General features: G+C 42.0%; 1 protein-coding gene across 1 annotated transcript; it reads right to left on the bottom strand.

Moving 5' to 3' along the window:
• Positions 1 to 359: 359 nt before the first annotated feature.
• Positions 360 to 20273, bottom strand: LOC120741526 (polycystic kidney disease 1 like 1). The gene is given in 53 exon segments (XM_040044507.1): positions 360 to 849; positions 953 to 1050; positions 1166 to 1318; positions 1509 to 1673; positions 1867 to 2091; positions 2275 to 2409; positions 2541 to 2681; positions 2940 to 3044; positions 3151 to 3402; positions 3404 to 3556; positions 3766 to 3834; positions 3971 to 4079; positions 4168 to 4278; positions 4354 to 4472; positions 4556 to 4741; positions 4836 to 4920; positions 5032 to 5318; positions 5424 to 5515; positions 5607 to 5793; positions 5886 to 6059; positions 6188 to 6316; positions 6407 to 6506; positions 6649 to 6755; positions 7130 to 7337; positions 7669 to 7752; positions 7867 to 8065; positions 8340 to 8440; positions 8559 to 8710; positions 8849 to 8962; positions 9160 to 9387; positions 9469 to 9819; positions 9904 to 9960; positions 10441 to 10633; positions 10882 to 11017; positions 11124 to 11244; positions 11558 to 11700; positions 11915 to 11992; positions 12077 to 12256; positions 12336 to 12407; positions 12671 to 12838; positions 12929 to 13159; positions 13256 to 13419; positions 13548 to 13751; positions 14441 to 14619; positions 14742 to 14945; positions 15028 to 15160; positions 15378 to 15617; positions 16090 to 16255; positions 17003 to 17066; positions 17387 to 17473; positions 18694 to 18881; positions 19013 to 19156; positions 19980 to 20273. Coding segments are annotated over 53 exon segments (8184 nt in total). The 5' UTR covers positions 20176 to 20273; the 3' UTR covers positions 360 to 632.

Raw genomic sequence — 20273 nt, 5'->3', positions numbered from 1 at the left:
AACCAAACACAAATCTAAAAAGATGAGTTTTTAACTGTTTGTAGAAAGAGACCACTGAGTTTGCAGATCTCAGGCTCAGAGTGAAAAACTTCCAGAGTCTGTGCAGTAAAAAGCTTTGTCACTGCCACTGTCTCCAAATAGATTGATGGATGGATGGGTTACAAACTTTTGTGCTAACAAGTTTTTAAAAAGTTATGCTACTACTGGGTAAAAATAACAAGTTAAATGTACCTTTTTGTAGATAAATTAAACAAAAATATTAATAACAGAGATTATAGATTATAGATATGAGATTATATCTCTCGGCTGGCCTGGGAACGCCTTGGTGTTTCCCCGGATAAGCTGGAGGAGGCGGCTGGGGAGAGGGAGGTCTGGGCTTCTCTGCTTAGGCTGCTGCCCCCGCGACCCGGCCCCGGATAAAGCGGATGAAGATGGATGGATATTAATAACAGCAGATTTGTTGCTTCAAACATTTTAATCATGACTTTTACCCACAACCTCGATACCAAGAAGAAAAGAAGTAGAAGGTTTGTTATGCATATATCGTGCTGTCCTATTCCACATGCCTTTACAACAATTAACAAATATAAGAGTGAACAATGAATTCATGATTTGCTATCTCCATGAGGACTCTAGTGTTTATCTGGGACTGCTCTCCCAGGGTCTTCATGGACCAGAACTTTCACCACAACCTCTGGTGGTGAAGTTGTGTAGGCGGTCTGACTTTTGCCTGCTGACTCTGGGCATTTTTTGCCCTTTAAACTATCATCAGATGCCACAACAAAGTTGGAGGAGGGGTTACATCCAGTCTGACCCCTCTGCTGCAGGATGTCCTTGTTAGCCTGGGACCTATAAGTGTTATAGTTAGTCACATGATTACGTTATTCACCTTTAGTACCTGCTTAAAAAATAATACCTACAAACTGGGTGGAGCCTTTTCTATTTCTGTTACCTGAACAGGTGAGACATAGTTGGGGTTCCTCCCAGATTTAACAAACATTGGTCATCTGAATGTGTGCCATTCATGATTATCTGTGACCTTGCTGAGCCCTAATAGAATCACACAGAGTTTCAAATATGTTGATTTTACTCCTTAAATGTATTTTTTTGTGTGTCTTTAAACAATCAAAGTTTATTTGTATGGCACATATATAGACGGATTCACCTGTGAGTCCATGTTGGAGGGCTCTGGTGTGGGGGAGATGACAGGACTCTCCTTCCTGTAGCGATGGGCTTTGAGGTGCAGGCTGTCAGAGAGGGCATTGAGTCTGAACAACAGTTCGTCCACTAAACTTTCACACTCCTCGAGATAGTAGGCCTGAAAAAAGGGAAAAGTCTATTTCTATATTGGAAGGAATCAAAATAATTTACTCAACTGGCACATTTCTAGGAACAAAACAAGAGCTACTGACCACAATCGGAGTGTTTTTAAATTCAAGCTATATCTACCTACATAAAGCAAGCTAACTGTTCTGCATTTTTTCTTCTTTTTTGAAACTGTTACTTACCCTCCCCTCTGTATGGTTATCAATTTGTGCTTCTTCATGTTGCCCAGTAGTCAGCTCAGAGACCCTCAGTCTGATGTAGTTTGCCAGTTCTGCAATGGTGATCAAATTCCTCCTGCTGTGAGATCTTCTGGCACTTCTAACCAGTGAGGACATCACACCAATCACCTACGAGAAAGACACGATTCTTATAGAACAATGAGGTGATCTCAGATAGGGTTGCTGTCTATCACAGAAATCAACCTTTTGACAACAAGTTTTACAAGCCCCCCCCCCCCCCCCCCACACACACACACACACACAAAACAAAACAAAACAACCAACCACATAAACAAAAAGTAATAATATGGGAAACATGTACCACTGCTGTCCACACCACAGCAGACAGATACAGAACTCCACAGGTAAATACATCGCAGTCAGAGTGGAGGAGGCCTCTGTTATTGCTGGTGGCTCTGAGTTCCCGGTAGAGGACGCAGGGCAGAGTCCTAAGGAGGACGTGAATAGGGCTGACTGCCCAGGAGCTTTGAATGTGCAGCAGATGACACAAGCAGGACGATGCCATCAGCAGGATCACACCTGAAATCTAGCACAAGAGAAGATGCAACAATTTCTAGTCATTTTGGCAAGAACACTTTGCATAAAATACAAAATATATCAAATATCACCAATGTAGGTGCAATAAATGTCAACTGCTTTATTTTGCAGCAAGTACTATTACAGTGCTTGGAGTGAAGACCTTTCCTAAGGAGAGTTATAAAGTGTTTACCATTGGCCATAAAAGACTTGAGAATAAGCGGGAAAGGAGTTTAGCAGGGGTGGCAAAGGTCCTGTTCACCCTCAGCACAGCCACACACTTGATGGTGAGAAGGAAGAGCATGATGCCACGCAGAGTACGGAGATACTGTAGAGGCAAACATATCTCTGCATTCTTAAAATGTACTCTAACTACAGTGCAAACAAGCCGCTCATAATGATCGCCTCACAGGGTTTATTCTTTATTTTCCAAGAGAAGGTGCTGTAAATTTCTCTCACTTGTTCCCAGGAAGCCAGGAGGCGAACGTCCACACGGCCTCTGTGGTTGTTTCTCTCCAGCAGCTCTGCAACGCTCATGATAACAGCGGAGTGATAAATGTGACACACATAGTGCACAAGTGTCGCTGTGGGCACACCGACCTGCAAAAGACAGAAAGAGGGAGAAAGCGGCGTTCACTGTGCTTCATGGATAATTTGACCTTCAGATAATATTTCTGTGTGTTTTGCTTGTCAGGGTTGTTAGACAAACAGCCACAGGTTACTTTATCCTTCCAGTGAGGTTGTCGTGATCTTGTTTGGATTAGTGTGCGTCTGACTGAGAGGTGGTGTGTGCGCCTGCTTTCTAAAGTCTTACAAATATTTATGCTGGAATGATTATTTTGTCTCGGGCAGACTTACTTCCACCCAGCTGCAAGGTGTTGTCCAGTATCCAATCAGCCCTTGCTGTCCCATACTGGACACTTGGCATGAGATTTGTATGAGAGACAAGAAGAGGAAGAGAAGCTGGTCAGAGGGGAGGAAGGAGAAAAAAAATGTATTCAAATGTGTTGTAAACTTTAATCTGTAGCATCTTTTAAGACTCAGTCTAAAAGTTAGTGTAGTGTTTTACCTTGCAGACCATAACAGCATAGTCCCAGGCAGTAGGAGTGTGATGTACTCTGACTGAATGGACTTCCACAGAGGGCAGCAGGACACCGGTGGGGCTGCGCTCAGCAAGCAGCGTCACACTGGTGAACAAGTTCGGTGCGGGGCTATACAAGGTGAATTGAACCTTCAGGGCCACCGTCCGTCCGTCCAACCAGCCAGCTGAACGCAGAAGTTTCAGTTTTGATGCAGAATCAGACCTGCAGGAGAGGAGGAGAACTGATCATTATTTGGAAGCAAAAAAAAGGTGAGTTAATCAACAGTTTCCATCGTGGATCTCTCACTTTGTGTGGCCCTAAGCCAACTGTAGCGCTTGGTCCTGAGTAACAACTAAGGCGACCGCATAGCATTGTTGAAGTCATAACAGGTACCTGGAAATTGTGAGGCAAGAAACACAACTAAAGTACAGAGACAGAATCTAGAAATCCAGATTTTACAGTGCCATTACAAGTTTAACAAATGTACAGTACAGCATTTTTCTTAACTAATTGTGAGTACTTATAAGTGCAGGAAGTCACACATTCCTTAATGTAAGAAAATATGAATCTATCCTTCTATCAGTTCATCTTTGGTCACAAACCTCAGTTGGAGAAGTGTCAGATATTTCAATCTTCTGCAGGATTGGCTCTCCAATCACAATATGTGGCTGCTGAATGACATCAGAATGTCAAGATGTGGCGCTTTGGTTTGACTTTATGACTAATCTTAATTTTGAAGGATCAAAGAGAGGTTTCTTCACCAACCTGGAGTTTTAAGTCCCTTTGGAGCTGAAAGTCATAGCTTACCTCTGTTTTGGCTGATGTGTGCTCGTACAGTGACTCTATCAGACCTGTCTGTGACCAGTTCCACCACTCCGTATGCTTTTGTATCAACATAAATGAATGATCACGGTTCCTAATAAAAGATAACATCTGATTTTTCTCTGCTTTAGAAGTAAGTGTGAATGTCAGTGAGATATACAGCAAGAGTGCGCAGGTGCTACCTCACAAAGTGTCTTCTGACAGCTCTGTTGAGCTGGTAATGTTCCCTGAATGAGCTGTCATAGGTTATACACATCATCAGGGAAAGCATGGCGACACTGAGAGACAAATCCCTGCATGAGAAGGAAAAGCACTTAAAAGTCTTACATCAAATATAGAGGGGTGCGCATGCATTCACAAAAGCACACCTCAGGGTTTTATGAATAACAGCCTCTCTTCTTTTCCTCCTATGAGTTTTCCTCAGCTCTGCCAGAGTCGGTGGCCGTACAAGACCCAGGTACCGAGCTCGCCGTCGAGCTCGGAGCAGCTGTAAACGATAAATAACCGAGTTCACATTGCAGAAGGAAAAAAACAGAACAACATTAAACTCTACGAGCGTCTGATTATTACCTTTTTAAGGTGTGAGCGTCGTTTGTAGGGAAAAGCAGACTCAGTAAGCTGCTCTTCAGCTCCATTAATGCCTCTGTGGCTCCAAAGTTTCATAGCCTCAATATTGAATTCCCTCAGTCTGAAAAAAGTATGAAAGTCTGATGTTTTTCTGTGCCAACAGGAAACAGCCAAGGCCACTGCAAGTATCTGTAAAAGAAAAACATCAAGATGATATTTTTATTTAAGGTTTGTGCCATTATTTAGTTGTGTAGCTGATTATAAAAAGCACATATTATGTTACCAAAGCTGGCTGAATGATGAAGATGCAAGACATCAGGGAGATGAAAAGAGAATGGACCCAAAGCAGAACCTTGCCACTGTTAAACCTAACACATCAAAACGCACAGAGAGGCTTCAACAGCGTGACACTGACACCCGTGATACAATATTATAACAGATAAAACAGCAGACATCACAATGAACATTACTTTCACTACCTCATTCCCAGCACTGCAGAGAGCACCAGGCAGGAGAGGGACAACAGCAGACACAGAGTCCAGGCCAAACAGACACGCCGCTGACATGTTGGTCTTTCTCTCAGTTTGTCGGTGGCATCATAATAGCTTCCTCTCTCAGAGGAAGAGTCTGGTGAACCTTCATCTTTTGCCCCGGACAAACAAGCTCTTTGGGTTTCATGAAACCTGCTGCTGTCAGGAAGGAATTCAGACTGTTTTTTGTGGGGTGCTTCATCAGCATTACTGTATGAAACCGACAGGTCTGTGTCCTACAGCAGAAAAAGAAAGGTCAGGCAGTGATGTTAGAAGCTGTGAGAATGACAATGAGGAGAAATGGAAAGGAAGGGAATACAGAAACTATTCTGAGGTGTAACCTGGTATTTCTGCATCCAGGATTCATCCCACTGCTGGAGGCTGCTCCAGGAGAGACGGCGGTCAAACGTGCTGTCGCTTAGTGAGAGGGGGTCTGTGAGGAGATGATAAAATAAAAGGATAATGAACAATTCAAGAAAGGACACAACAAAATTCAAAAAGAGGTCCACAGAAAACCAATTTACCTTCAGAATATTCCTTTTCAGTCTTTCTGCATTTTACACGATGGACTCGTGACCCCGTCGGCTGTACCGCACGCAGTCGAAACAGGAAAGACACCGCTGTTGCTACAGGCAGCACAGCTACCACGCTTACAAGCCCATTTGTTACAGCACCAGCGGACACATCGACAAAACCCAACGCAAACAGCGGCTGCAAATACAGAATAAGTAGATGCATCATTGAGCTGTAGGTAAGGCATTTCAGAGCTCTTGCTCACCAAATCTTCAACTTTGAGGGCCTACCTGATCATCCGTTTGTGCGACGATTACTGCACCAACACATGCGTACCCCAACAGCAGCAGCAGACACACACTTAGTCTTTGAGTATGCGTGAAGGAACTGGGAGAGGGGCAGCTGTACACGGATACCCACGTATGGAAATCAGCCAAGTAGTCATTAAGCTTGAGACGCAGCATCTGCAATTACACAGAGGGAGACCTGGGGTGACACAGCAGCAAATATTACATTAAGTTTTATGTCTAGTGTAGATTAACTCACTGTGACGATGCCGAAAATAGTTTTTATGTGAACATGAGTGTTGTACCTGAGCAAAGTTTATCCCCTGAGTGCAAACACGCAGCATCCTCTCCACTCGGCCATCGCCTTTGTTCGCAGCCAGCCAACACTGGGCAGCAAACAGCCAAGAGCATCCCACCACGTGCCCTCTGAGCACCTGAATAACAAGTCAAACCGCCTTAAAAGTCCACTCATCAATGAAAAGGTGTGTTCACAAACAGTTCTTGTTATAGTATTTTTTTATTACCTCAGATACCTCCACCTGTGTAAGGTACCAATCAGGGGAAGGTCCAGAGTTGTCATGCCAGATGTGAACCCCCCACACTGGGCCCAGGCTTTCTGCTGCACTGTGGGGGAGCAAAGACACAGAGATTATAGCACGTGGTAATGAGATAATGAAACATTACACTGATTTATCTCCCCTTTTCTTACATATTGAACACAAACACAAAGAAAAAAAACTTGTTTCTAAATCACTGAGGATTTTACCTAAGTATGAAGATGTCTTTAGAGTTCCTCCTGAACAGAGTGCATCCTGGGACTTGTAATTCTTTTGTCTGTGAGAACCCATCTTCACCATACAGTGATATGTACACCTGGTCAATATATAAAGATTAAAAAACAAAACAAAACATTAGTCTGGGAAGCAAAACGTTTTTTATGTGATTGATTCTCTTACACTAATCTATAACATGTTCTGAATTAGTGTACGAAAAATATTCAGATAATTTAATAAAGCATGTCAAACGGCATCAGGTGCTGCGGAATGAGGAGTGTTACAGTTTATCTGCTTTACCTGCTCTCGATGCAGGCAATAGTATGTGGAAAACAATGGGAAAATGGGAAGAAAGACAACAAAAAATGAAATACACAAATACAGTGGCCATAAGGATCCAGGAGGAGCATATTTTGAGAACAGCTAAATACCAAAGGAGCTGATAAGTTTGAAAGAAACCAAAAACAGCCCTGCCTTTGCACTCATACGGGCTGCAGAGCTGAGACCCGTGTGGGTTGTAACTGCGTAGAGATACGGATCAGATGCAGAGTTGTCAGACAGGTAGTGAACCCTTTGACTTTGCGTTGCAACAACATCAGCTCTTTTACACGCCGCCAACCCCGCGACGTACAGGCACACGAACAGCAACAGCATGCCCAGCACTGTCAGATCAGTGGATGCGCTGAGGTTTCAGAGAAGCAAAGAGAAGGAGAGAAATGCCTTAGAGGATGCGTTAAATATCAACACTAATGTTATATTTCTATTTTTCATCTACATTTTGTTTGCAAAAGAAACTTAGCTTCAACAGGTCAAGAGGTTGATATATTTGAAAATACAAATAAAAGAAAAAAAATCTAGCAATCCTGTTTCATTTTATTACGTTTCAAACCTGATGAGCAAAAAAATCCTACTGTTTCTCCCCCCCCCCCCCCCCCTTTTTTTTTGGTAAAATGCGTGTAAAAATATGGTGCAGATCAGTGTTTTTTGTTATTTTCCAGGTCTCGGTTGGTCACCTTAGGAACGGGTTCACATCTGCTGTGCTGTGGATGCTCTGGATCTGCTGCTGCTTCACGGTCAGCGGTCTCAAACGGTGGCAGCTAGGATTCAGCAAATATAAAGAAGCATGTTAATCACCTCTGCATGCAGATTTGTCCTCTAGTGTTTGTTTGTTTTCTTATATTCTCACACACAGACACACTCACATGCTTTACCTGCAGCTGACAGCTGAATCTGTGTCTGCTAGCTGTGTCCTGCAGCCCTGATGTGTCCAAGCCCCCTGCTGGCCGTCCCAGGACAAACACAGACTGCTGTCCACTGTCAGACTGTAGCTTATCTCTTCAGTCAGGTGATTGGCTCTGGGTGCTTTACCAAAATCAGCATTAAGCAGTGCCAAGTGACCAACACCTGCAGCTGGAAGTTTTGGGAATTTGTTACAATATTTCCCAGCGAACTTACTCAAAGCACGTACATGTTTGAAAGATGACTTGACTGACTCATACTACTCAGCTAAAACATACATGAATCAATTGATTTCTATTAAGTTTAACTGAGATTCTGGGTAGATTTTTCACTCCACAAATAGATGATCAGTCTTAAAAATACTTTGTAAAAGGACAGAGAATTTACCAGAAGGAAAGACCAGGAGGGCAGAAGAGTCAGAAACAGAAACAGAAAATGGTCTTACCGCTGAGGTAGGATGAGGGCAGAGTGATGCGTGAGGTGTTGCTCTCCCACCTGTAAATCTTGCGCAGATGGTGCATTCTAGGAGTCGGCTTTTCAAACATCCTGATACAGCGGACACTCACGGTTAGATATGTGCCATAGTCTCACCTTTCAGTCAAAACTCATTCAAATTATTCTGTTATTATCTGAGTATGAGTATAACACGGTGCTGTAATAATACCTGAAGAGCACCATGAGGGGAAACGCCTTTTTGGTCGTGGGTCTGAAGAGTAGAGTGAACTGGATGGACTGCAGCAAGTGTTCCTGGGTAATGTTGAAGCTGTGGTAGTTGACCCGGCTGCGCAGGAGGGTGAACTCCCACGAGGAGCTTTTCTGCAGCAGAAATTTAGTCTCGTGTTGTTGGAGTAAAGATACAACACTGCACGTTTTAAGAATTTCTTTTAACAAAATCTTATTATGAAGAACCTCTCATTTTCCACAAACAAAAGAAAAGGACGATCAGCAGCTCACGTTTCTTTGTGTGTGACGAAGCTCGGTGTTGAATGGTTGAATGAGGGAGGAAACGTGGATCCTTCTCCTCGTGTTGCACTTGTAAAGACTTAGGTCAACCACTGGTCCACTCACCTGGAAATCCAAAGAATAAGTAAGAGAGATGTCTCACCTTTAACCCTGTTAAGCTGAACCATGAAATAACTGGTAGAAAATGCATCATTCACAGTTTATGTTAAACAAACAAAACCGATAAAGGGGTTAGAGTTAAAAGTCTCACTGATGGTATAGATGTTAAATCACTGTATGTGCAACTACTGAGCAGGTCTCACCTGTGTAGGATTGGCCCAGGTGTAAGGACTGTGAGCAAGCTCGGTGAGCACAGTGAGGACACACGGTCCATGCTGGAGAAACAGAATCTGGATGAAAGAAGCAGGCATGTAGACCCTGACTGAGCCACTGTTTATGACTGTGGAGGTGTTGTTTTGGGATGCAGCATACAAATTAATGAGGCTGCTGCTAACTCTGTGCTCCTTGGTCTCATGAAACAAAATGTACTTCTGGAAAACAAGAAAAGGAGGATGAATTTCATTAAAAAACTAAAACTGTGGAGAAATAGTTTTGAATGTGTTTTGTCTCACCAGCATGAGCTCTGATGCAGCCTGCAGAATATCAGCTACGAGCATCACCGCTTGCTTTGCTGGAGGTGAACGTCCTTGTTTGATGTGGCCACTGGTGGATGAGTTCACTGCAGTGCTGTTTGGAGTGTTTTCATCATTTCTTAGGTTTCCATCAGCAGTTGAGTCTTCTTGTGTAATGTCAGGTGTGAAGGTGCAAGTAGTCACCACCTGAAGGCTGTGTGAAAGCAGGGTGAGCGCTGTATTGAGCACCTTCTGGTTTATAATGTAGTGGCGATAAGCGCTAGATGCAGAAAACTGCTCGGACATCATCTGAATGTGAGCTGTTACTCGTTTGGCACTTGCTAGTGTCACCTAAAAGGAATAAAGGAAGTATTAGAAACAATCTAGCATCTACAACCCTGCTCCCAGTTTGGTTTTGTGAGTCCAACCACTCACCTGACTTGTAACTCGTAGCAGGTCGTTCAGAATGCAAATATTGTCTGTCATTGACTCCTAGAATGGAAACATAACTGAATGATTAACAGTAAATGGACTGGTTCTTATACAGCACTTTTCTACTTCCACTCCAAGCACTTTATACAACATGCCTCATTCATAAAAACACTTTCCTTTTTGATAAAGCTTATAGTTAGGACTGGATCAGGTGACCCTGAACCCTCTCTTAGTTATGCTGCAGTACACTAGGACTGCTGGGGGCATCCCATTATGCACTGGGTGTGTCTTCTTCATTCACCTCCACCTGTTTATACACCAGTATTGCATTCAGAGGCTTAAACGAGCATTGATTAGTTGTCTTTTGCTCTCTTCTCTTTCCTTCTCTTTCCCCTCAGAGCCACGTGAGATGCTTGATTTTTCTTTTCTTTGATCAAAACTCGATTTTAATGCTACCGCTCTTCCTCCCAGAGAGCCGGGGCTGTAAAACAGAAAAAGAACATTGTTGTGTTTTATCACTCGTGCTGTCAGTGTGTTTACCTGATCGCTGCTCTCAAGCTCACACAAGGTGCGAATGAGCACAGTGCGCATGTGCCTCTGTGCATGTGTGTTGGCCTCTGTTTCCAGGCTGAGTCTGTTCAGGATGCTGGTGAGGAGGCTGATGTAGTTACGAATCTCCACGCTGTTCCCAAGCTGCACCAAAGCCGACAGGTTCCTCAGACCGGACTCCGACCTGGAGATGGTGAAAGTAAGGATTTGCATGTTCTATAGAATCTATATTATTGTTGACTTGCTCAGATTGATGCTTTGTAGTTTAACACACACAGTCGTTCTTAACAGCAGCTTTTTGGCTGACAGCATAAAATCCCTGAGTGCGCTCAAGCTCAGTGCTATTTAAATCACCAGCAGGCCCTCTTAAGTAGACAGCACGAGACATCTGCATATCATATCATCATAATATGATCACATGGGGGTTCTTACAGCTCAAGATCAGGATCATGATGGGAAGAGGAAGATGAGGTGTCCGTGAGGAAGCTTGGTTGGACTTGTACTGTGACAGGACAGGGTTTGGTGGCTGACCCATACGTGCTGCTTCTTATTTCTGTGTAAATAGTTACTGCGGCAACAACAGTAATAAGAGCAATAAAAAAATAAGGAAATATTAGAAAAAATAATAATTCTGTTAATGCTCCTTAAGCAACAGTGTGTCTTTGTGTGTTTACCTTTATAGTCATCCCTGGGGTCACCTGAAGGAAGGCTGAAGTAATATTGGAAGTCTCTCCCCTGGTACAGTGTCCTGGGGAGTCGGTCTCCTACACTGAAGCTGTACTCATACACTAAGTCCTTTGGCACACACACACACATGCACACACACACACACACACACACCACACACACACACACACACACACACACACACACACACACACACACACATTTCTGTGAAGACTGGCATGCCAGGACCAAGGTCAAAAAATTTGGGGTGATCAATTAGTAAAATTATGGAGTCAAGGAGAGCCCTGAAGAGGTTTACTTCAATCATCGGCAGACAACTCCGAACTTCAAGCACTGAGTGGCAATGTCTTGTAATAAAAATGCACTTTGAAAATCTTTAATCAAAGCAGGAAGAGTGTTAAAAGCATGCGACAGAAAATACCTCCTTCCCTGAGGTGCAGAAAATGCTGAAGTGTGTGTGTAACTCGAGTCCTCTGACAGGCTGCACCTGGCACGCCAAGCCCTCTGGAACAGGATTGGTCTGTAAGAACAGCTGAGTCCGGCCCAGACGCCTGCTCTGAGATTCTCAATTCATCAGACAACAATCGAGAGGATCATTAACAGACGGAGACTGACTTTAAAGGCAATGTGGGCATTTTAATGTTCAAGTTAAAGTACTGCAGTAAATGTAAAAAATAATATATGTCTGTGAGTTTGGCCTTTTGTCCCATTATCCTGTTTTATAAATCTCTAATAACTCTCGCCTGGGCTAGTCTATATGTAGCCATCCCAAACTTACTGGCAGTGACCTCCAACATGTATCTGCTCCTGGGCCTCAGACTGAAGGGCTTGATCTTGAGAAAAGAACAGGAGATTCCTGTAGAGATTTTTAAAAGGGAAAAAAAGATGGCTAAATGCTGACACAGTGGCACAGAAGCAGGAATTTTTCTGCATAATGTACCTGTGTAAGTAAAGGACTCAAAGAGGCCTCTGTTCAGAGGATTTCGAGGTAAGTCGAGCAAAGTCGGTGCCTGAATTGCCACAAAAGGCTTAGAATCCACTAGATTACTCCCTTCATCTTTGTGTAATCCCATATCAAACATCGAGACGTCTCCTGCACTGAAGCTCTCACCATCTTCACCTGGGAACGATCGTGAGTGAGTACCAGTAAAAACCATCTCAGATAAGAAATAAACAGTGATTGTAGATATGAACTGTACCTCTGGGTCTTCCTGCTGACATCCCTGGGTCGCCTTCCTCTGCGTTTGGAAAGGGAGCACCATAATCTGGATCTGTAACAGAACCAGCTTTAGTGCAATAATGATAACAGTCAAGCAACATAATATTGCCCCATATAACTGAAAAATATTCTTTATATGTGGAAAAAGTTATTTATTTATGATGGGAACTTTCTTCACGTTGGTTCCAGGTTGGTAAAACTCTTTCATAAACTGTATTTTTATTGTAATTTAATCAGTTTAAATTGTGCTAACAGCATCAAATTATATATAACTTAAATAGACTGAGCTTATATGGCGATTTTAGATTTTCTCACCTAGTCGACCACCCGCATTGCTACTCTCCAGAACACGAAAAGAAAAGTCCCAGTCAGCAGAGGAGTCAGACTCCACTGAAGTTTCACTGCTAATGTCCCCTTGGATCAAGTAGTCGGAATATAAGACACCATCATTGTAGAGAACACGTGGACTAGACTCTGGCAAACCTGCGGGGTGAGGAAAGAAGTCACATTTAGTGACAGAGTGGTACGCTCCAAGTCATGTATATATATTTGTTTATACAGCTAATAACACACCAGCTTTGTCTGATGTGTCTCCACTCCTGTTTGTTGATGCCCCACTATCAGCCAGGTCCACATCACCGTTTCTGGTTTCAAAGGTAGCCACGGTAACGGGTGAAGAAGATGAATAAGGGGTCGTCTGGGTGTTCTGTGACACATTTGTAACAGGAGGGTGTAGAGTAGAGGTGGCAGGACTTTCCATGATGGCAGACATGGTGCTGAGATCTACTGTGTAGCAAAACGGGACTAGAATAGAACACAAGATTTTACTTTTTTAATTTAATTTCCATTTTTAGGGGAACTTTTTGGGGGAATTTTCTTGCAAAGTGGCACTGAATTTACCTTCTGTGAAAGGCTTGGATGAAGCATTGACCAGGTACAGACTCCAGGTGTACTGGATGTGCCGTGCAGGAATGTGGCAGTCTTCACACACGGTGCCGACAGAGAACGACTGATCCCAGTTCACACGGTCTCCCCGACACTCAGGGCAGTAAACGGACAGCTTCCTGGATCGGATGCATTTAGGCGCATGTTAAACGTCACTTAAGAATTAAAGTGCTGCTTTTAATCAAACACTTCTATTTGATTCTGTTCGGTTATGTGATTCAATTGAGACTTTATGAAGAGGTCACACCCGATGAGGTTTGATGTTACAGTGAGGAAGGTCTCTGATGAAGCTGAACGCTCTCCGCTTTGGACAGTGAGCGTGAACTGGAACTGGTCAAAGTTGGTTTTTAAGAAGCTGGCGGGAAATTTGAGCACCGGCGACGAAGTGGGAATGTGCTGGTTGAAGCAGGAGCTGGTGATGGTGCTCACTGGTTTACATGCCCAACTGTAGCTATACAGAGAAAATCAGAAATTCTGTTAACTTCCAAACACACATTAAATTTCTCAAGGTGAAACAAATACAACTAAAAATGACTAAGATGTAGGAAAATCCACCAAAATATAATATTTACATATTTATTGGCATTTTTTGACATTTATTTAGTTATAACTGAGCCCAATGTTGGCGACTTTTGGCAGTTACAGCTCAGATATGCTACTGGCAAATGTTATGTGGGCCAGACGTGCAGCCGAAAAACAAATGAGACTCTAGGCACCCAAACTGCAACACAGAGACGAGAGAGAATAGCTTTCTGTGGACACAGCTCACTAACCAGCTTCAGAAGGAGCGGATCTGGAGAGCGCAGCTAAGCGAGCAGCTGCAGCAACAGGAACACACCCATCATGAACTGCTCAAGGCAGAGAAAAAGTCTCACGCTATAGGACAAACTGAATTTTGATCCAGGAGTTAAATAGTGAGTAAGATACCCTCAGTCAGGAGGAGGTCCTAAAAAGCAAAATCTCAGCAAACCTTGAGCTGAACACTAAACTTACAGCAGAGTTAGCGGTGAGAATGGGAACGTGACCACTTCCATAAACATTTAAAACCAGAGGAAAGTGAACATTCTTATCCGTTTTTCCTCATTGAGGCAACAGCTTCTGGCTTGTTGCCTATTAAAGGTGTCAGGGCTCAATTTCTACCTGAGTGGGTTCGTGGGGAAGTCAGGGTCATAAGATGCCTGCCCATCCAGGGTTACTATGGTGTTCCTGTTGTTAAGGAAGATGTTGGTGCCACCCTGGATGAAAGCCACAGGAGGGCTCGGCATCACCTGAACCTTTACGCTGTAGTTACTGTACACCACACTGCCGACGACCTGAACCTGCAGAAGAAACACAAGCCTCGATCATTTGGAATAATCGTATAGCAACAGAAATAACGACTTTAAATGGAGAGACCGGCCGTTAAATAGTTCTTCTGTATTATTGTATTATTATTACACACCCTGGCTGTAGCCGTATAAGTGTCATACTCCAGGAGATGGCTTTGCACTATGAGGATCTGCCTGTGTGTGTCTGTGAGAGGCAGCGGCACTGCCTGGCCTGCAGAGTCGAATAAAGTCCAGGAGTAGCGCAGGCCTCTTGATACATCACAATCCACTTCCGTTTCGTACGTCACACCCAGATGGACAACCTCATATCTTCGTACCTAGGTGCAAAGAGAAGGTTGTATTGTCTTTTATTAACTATGCTCCGCCTGACGTACTTGTGAGGTCTGGACAAAGAGCTACCTGTAGTTTAAGAGGCCCCATGTTTTTGACAGGTGGAGGCTGACAAGGCTGGTCCACAACAAAGATGTGGCTGCTCAGGGAAGCAGAGCTGACCAGGTTAGACGCCGTCACGTCCACTCTGAACTCTCCCGTTCTGAGGTGGAAAAACATGTTTATTAAGCACACTTGTGTTAGGCTACATGTGATTTTCATATTTATCTGAAAGACAGATAGTGAAACATACTAACAAGTTTGTAAAAGGAAAATACAAAATTAGAGAATCTTAATCCTAACTTAATCTAAACTTAAAGTCCGATTTGAGTTTACAAGGAGAATGAAAGCCCAAAGTCTTGTTAAACTCTCTGACTCACCTGTGGAAGATGTGCCGTTCTGTGCTCTGTCCAGACCGGCTTGTTCCATCCCCAAAGCTCCACAGGAAGTTGATGTCGGTCCCCATATTTACCCGGCAACTGAACACCACTGTATGATTCTGCAAAACCGAGGCCCGGTGGACCAGCCTGTTGAGCTTCACTGTCCTCTGGACTACCACCGGGAACATGTCAGAGGTAACGGCCATCTTACCATGTGACATGATCACAGACACATTATACCTATGGTGAGGAAAGGTGGGATTTAAGAGGGGTTAGTTTAATTCACATGGTGTTTGATTTATTTAATCATATTTTATTTAGAAGCTGTTGAGCTATTGTGTTTAAAGACATAATGACACACAAATGCTACCAAAAACATAACCTTCTTGGTGCACGTAATAATGTGGGGATGAAGAACGTTTTTTTAGCGTTAGAAGACTTGAGAAGGACCAACCAACAGAGGCTGGGTGATTCTAGTTGTTTGCCAGTTTCTGTTATGACTGTTAGATTACAAGTTAAAATTTATGCATGTAAACCAACTTCACATGTTTTACCCTTGTGACAGTTTTGTTGACTTTTTTTTTAACTGTCAGGATTTGAAAAACAAAACGTATGTAACCTTGTCCGTGGATGAACACTTTTTAAGCTCTGGCTTATTTAAAAAATCTCCAATTATTTTATTTTAAAAATGTTGCACATGCCTCGCTATTACCTGCCAGGCTTTAGGTATTTTCTAGTGATGGTCCTAGAGGTAGTTGTGGCTGATGTGTAGTCTCCAAAGTGCCAGACGAACACTGGATCTGGTACGTCAGTCACAGCTTGGAAGATTATATCTGTATTTGTTGGATATGCTTGCCTTGCTGCAAAAATCCTCACAGCTAAGGATAAGAGACACACATGGTCATTACAGATAAATCACACCAAAGATAATGACACTAATTAAAGATAACAACAACAACAAAAAAAGACAGAAACATTTGCCATCAATGCTGTGACTCCTCGGTGGTTACCGTTTTAGATTTAGTCTCACTTGTGGTGACAGCTACCTGTTCTTTGTACACGCTCTCACACCTCAAGTAAAACACTTGATTCTCAGCCTGACGCTCAAATGCAACCGTCCTAGTGTGGTTGAAAAGCTAAACCGTGACCACTTCCTGTGCTCCTGTCATGTAGCTGCATTTCCTGTACAGCAGTGATGAGCTCACCAGCAGCGAGGCAGCCACGTTTGACCCCGGTGCACCTCTAAAATAAAACCTAATGCTTTTCTAAACCTAATCCTGGCCTGGCATGACCTCCCATGGATGACTTCTGAATGTATGGATGCATGAACTCCTAGTAGGCCTCGAGACACCACTGATGAATGATGGCGGTGGAGAGGATCGATGCTGTGAGGTGATGCTGTCCTACAGCAGTGGCGATTGAGTGCAAATTGCAGCTGGAGTGGGCGGAGGTGTGAAGGTTATCAAGGTTTGACGTGTGAGGGTACCGCCGTGTCAACAAACGAGATTGTAAGCATATGTGATGTTGCCATGGTCGCTCTCATAGGTGGGGGCTACATTTAGTGTGAGGCTGAGGACAAGCAGGTGTTTCATGGTGGTGAGCAGCTCTCACAGAAACAATCTCACCTGAAGTTAAATGATTCCCACACAAGATCCCTTTAAGGTGAGAGCAGCCGGGAGATAAGACCACCTGCAAGACCACACGACCACATGCAGAAAGCACACACACAAAGACACACACCAATGTGAGATTAAAGGATATCTCCGTTCATATTTGATTTTTCTTCTCATCGAAGAAAGAACACAATGAGCATAAATGCTTTTAAAATCTTGTATCTCTTATTTCCCGCAGTTATATAAAATCCCAGCTATTGTTTTAAACATACTGAGCCTTTCTAAAAAAAAGAGAACTATAAAATGTTTTAGTTGTTTGCACCTTTAATTTATTAATACTAGCATAATTCATACAAAACCGTTGCATTTTTTAATGACTGAAAGCTGAGAACTCACAACATGTGTTGTCTTCTGCTTCCACCCATAGAGGCATGATGCATTCACTGACACTGCGTGAACTCCATCTGATTCGAAGGTCCACTTCTGAAAATGATGAGAAGCGTTAAGTTTTCAGATTAAAAAACATGACAGTACATTGAAGGATGAGGGATATTTCAGATGATGGAGATTAAAAAATCAGGTCACCTACAGAAAACTGCGTTCCTTCAACAAGAAGAGGAATTCCATGAATTCTTATTTGCAAAGCTGACAGTCCGGCATCAGAAGTATGTATGCCATTCTGGCTCACTAGCGTTACAGCATTTTTTTTCAGTCCTTCTGCAGACCCAGCAGATTTATGGTGTTGGCTACTGCTTAAATAATGTTTGAACACTTAACCTTCTACTTTATCTCAGTTTGAACACACCAGTGGCTCTGAATGAACAAACTAAGCTCTGAGGAGCTTTGATGAGCTTTAATGAGCACATCAAGGTTTGCTTATGCTCTTTTCCCTGTCACCGTAGAAGAGTTGTGTAATGACTCACAAATACGTAGTTATGCTAATCAGTAATTTTGAGGATTATGCACATTTTGCACATTCAACATACTGAGCTGTGACTCCTAAATAACCAGGAAGCGAGTAATAAAACCTGAATAAAACTCTCCTTAAGAGCTTTTTTCTTTGTTGCGTTTTTTCCAAGATTTTTAGTTTATTATTTATATGTTATGATTCTTTTGGAAAAACTCTAGATGCAATTGGTTTAAAAAAAGAGTTACTGGATTCACCAGATGAGTATTAATCTAAAGAAAAGGTTTTTTAAAAATACATTAAAAAAATACATAAAATACATGAAAAACAGGGCAAAAACATCTAAAATTATTTATCATATATGTTGAATGTTCAGTTATTTTATATTTTTTGGTTGTTTCGTTTTTCTTTTTTTTTTTAAAGCTAACATTCACAGCTGATAAAATTCTTTGAAAAGCTGACAATTCAAGTGAGCAAAACATCGTTCTTATATATATTTTAGATATATAATATTTTTATATTAATATTTTCTTGCTGGAAAATCACAAACAGGCCAAACTGCATATATGAGCTTAACATAATAAACACATAAATCAATTTCCCATTATAAATCCCCAAATAGCTATTTCCTTTTAAAGCCAAACCTGACAAGTTAATTAATTTAGACTCATTTATAAGTTATTGTTGTGTGACTTACCACTGTGCTGTTCAGACAGTGTGGCTGTGAAAGGGAAGCTGTTTCTTCTTCCCTGTGAGTAAAGCACCAGCAGAACTCAGCTGCTAATCCATCACTGACAGGATCGGCCCGATATGCAGCCACACCCTCAGTCACACCGTCAGAGTCCAAGTGAACCGTGGGGATGCAGGAGGGAACATTCAGGGGGCCGTGGAGCAAAGACACTGTTAGGTTCCCTGGAAAGGGTGGCAAAATGTACAAGTGGAGGGTGGAGGAGAGTGTGGAGAGAGGGTTGGAAACGGTGATGTCTAAAAAGAAAACAGAAGACAAAAAATACAAAGAGAGCAGACAGGATTACTCATACGTGATCCCTTTCTTGATTAATTAACTGATGAAAAAATCACCAGCAAACACATTAAATTTTCTCTGGTGAACTTACTTATTTCGTATTTGCCTGCAACATTCAAAATCCAATCGGATGACACAGTAAAGGAGCCATCATCCGTCACGTTGACCTTTAGGGTCATCCCCAGAGACTCCACAGTGACATAGGTCAGGGCCTGGCTGCTAAGACCCAGGATGCCTGGAAATCACACAAATAATCATGTAAAGGATAAAAAAAAGAGCTTTGATATAAAGTGCTTAAAATTCTACAAATCGTGGAAATAATACACAAATATTCAGAGGTTATTAGCATATATTCCAACATACTTAAACTCATTAACAAGCATCAGTGCAGTCCATTAACTTTCTGAATAAAGCATTGTCTAGCAACTATATAGAAAATTTCGGTTTCTCAACAAAAGAAAAACAATCAAAATAATTTAAAAACCTATTTATTTGCAATACATTGTAAGTAATTTTCATTAAAATTCTTCAAATTATATTAAGTTTAAATGTACAATATATATCAAAAATTGAACACATACTAGATACTTGTAATGACTTCACACCATACAACTGTAACAGCAAAAATGTGTCTTATGTTTGATGCTGCTTGTTCAGTTTCTGTTGAAATACATTTTGATAAGTATAATTATTTTTAAGGAAACATTTAAATCTAAATTAAAAAATAAAGAATGGAAAAAAGACTGAAAAAAACATTTTAAATACTGAGTTTACAGAGCCCGTCTGCCTGTGTGAAAACATGAATAATATTACTTGCAATAATTTATATCAAGAAATAATATGATATAATAATAAAAGTCCAATTTATAGAAGCCAAAACTACAAGTTCTACATTATGTGAGACCACAGAAAATACACAGTAGGATAAAAGTAAATTAAATTAAAACAATTTCAGATACAGATACGCAAATAATACCTGACAGTGTAAACTAATAATTAATGCATTCTCCTAGTTGAAACAAACCTTTTCAAATCAGGGAATAACTTAATTAAAGCACGGGGGGTGAAGAGTTGCATTTCAAAGAACTTCATTGTTATAAAACACTGCAGCAGCTGACCTGGCGGCTGATTGGAACGTCCAGCGAGGTTTCCTTTCACTTCAATGACAAAAGTCTTCCCAGCCTCCAGTCTTGCTGGAGAAGTAAATACACTAATGTTGTGCAAAAATGGCCCTTCAGTTCTGTAGAGCGCCATGCTTCCATCTTGTGCTTTTCCAAGAGGTAAGTTCAAGGTACTGGAAGAGAAAAGAAGTTATCCAGGACAAAAAGCTTCTTGCTTTAAGCTTTTAAAAT

The sequence above is a fragment of the Simochromis diagramma genome, unplaced genomic scaffold (assembly GCF_900408965.1).
Source record: "Simochromis diagramma unplaced genomic scaffold, fSimDia1.1 OVJJ01000602.1, whole genome shotgun sequence".
Lineage (NCBI taxonomy): Eukaryota > Metazoa > Chordata > Actinopteri > Cichliformes > Cichlidae > Simochromis > Simochromis diagramma.
The sequence above is the reverse complement of the archived record's forward strand: the minus strand, read 5'-3'. Positions and strand labels throughout refer to the sequence as shown.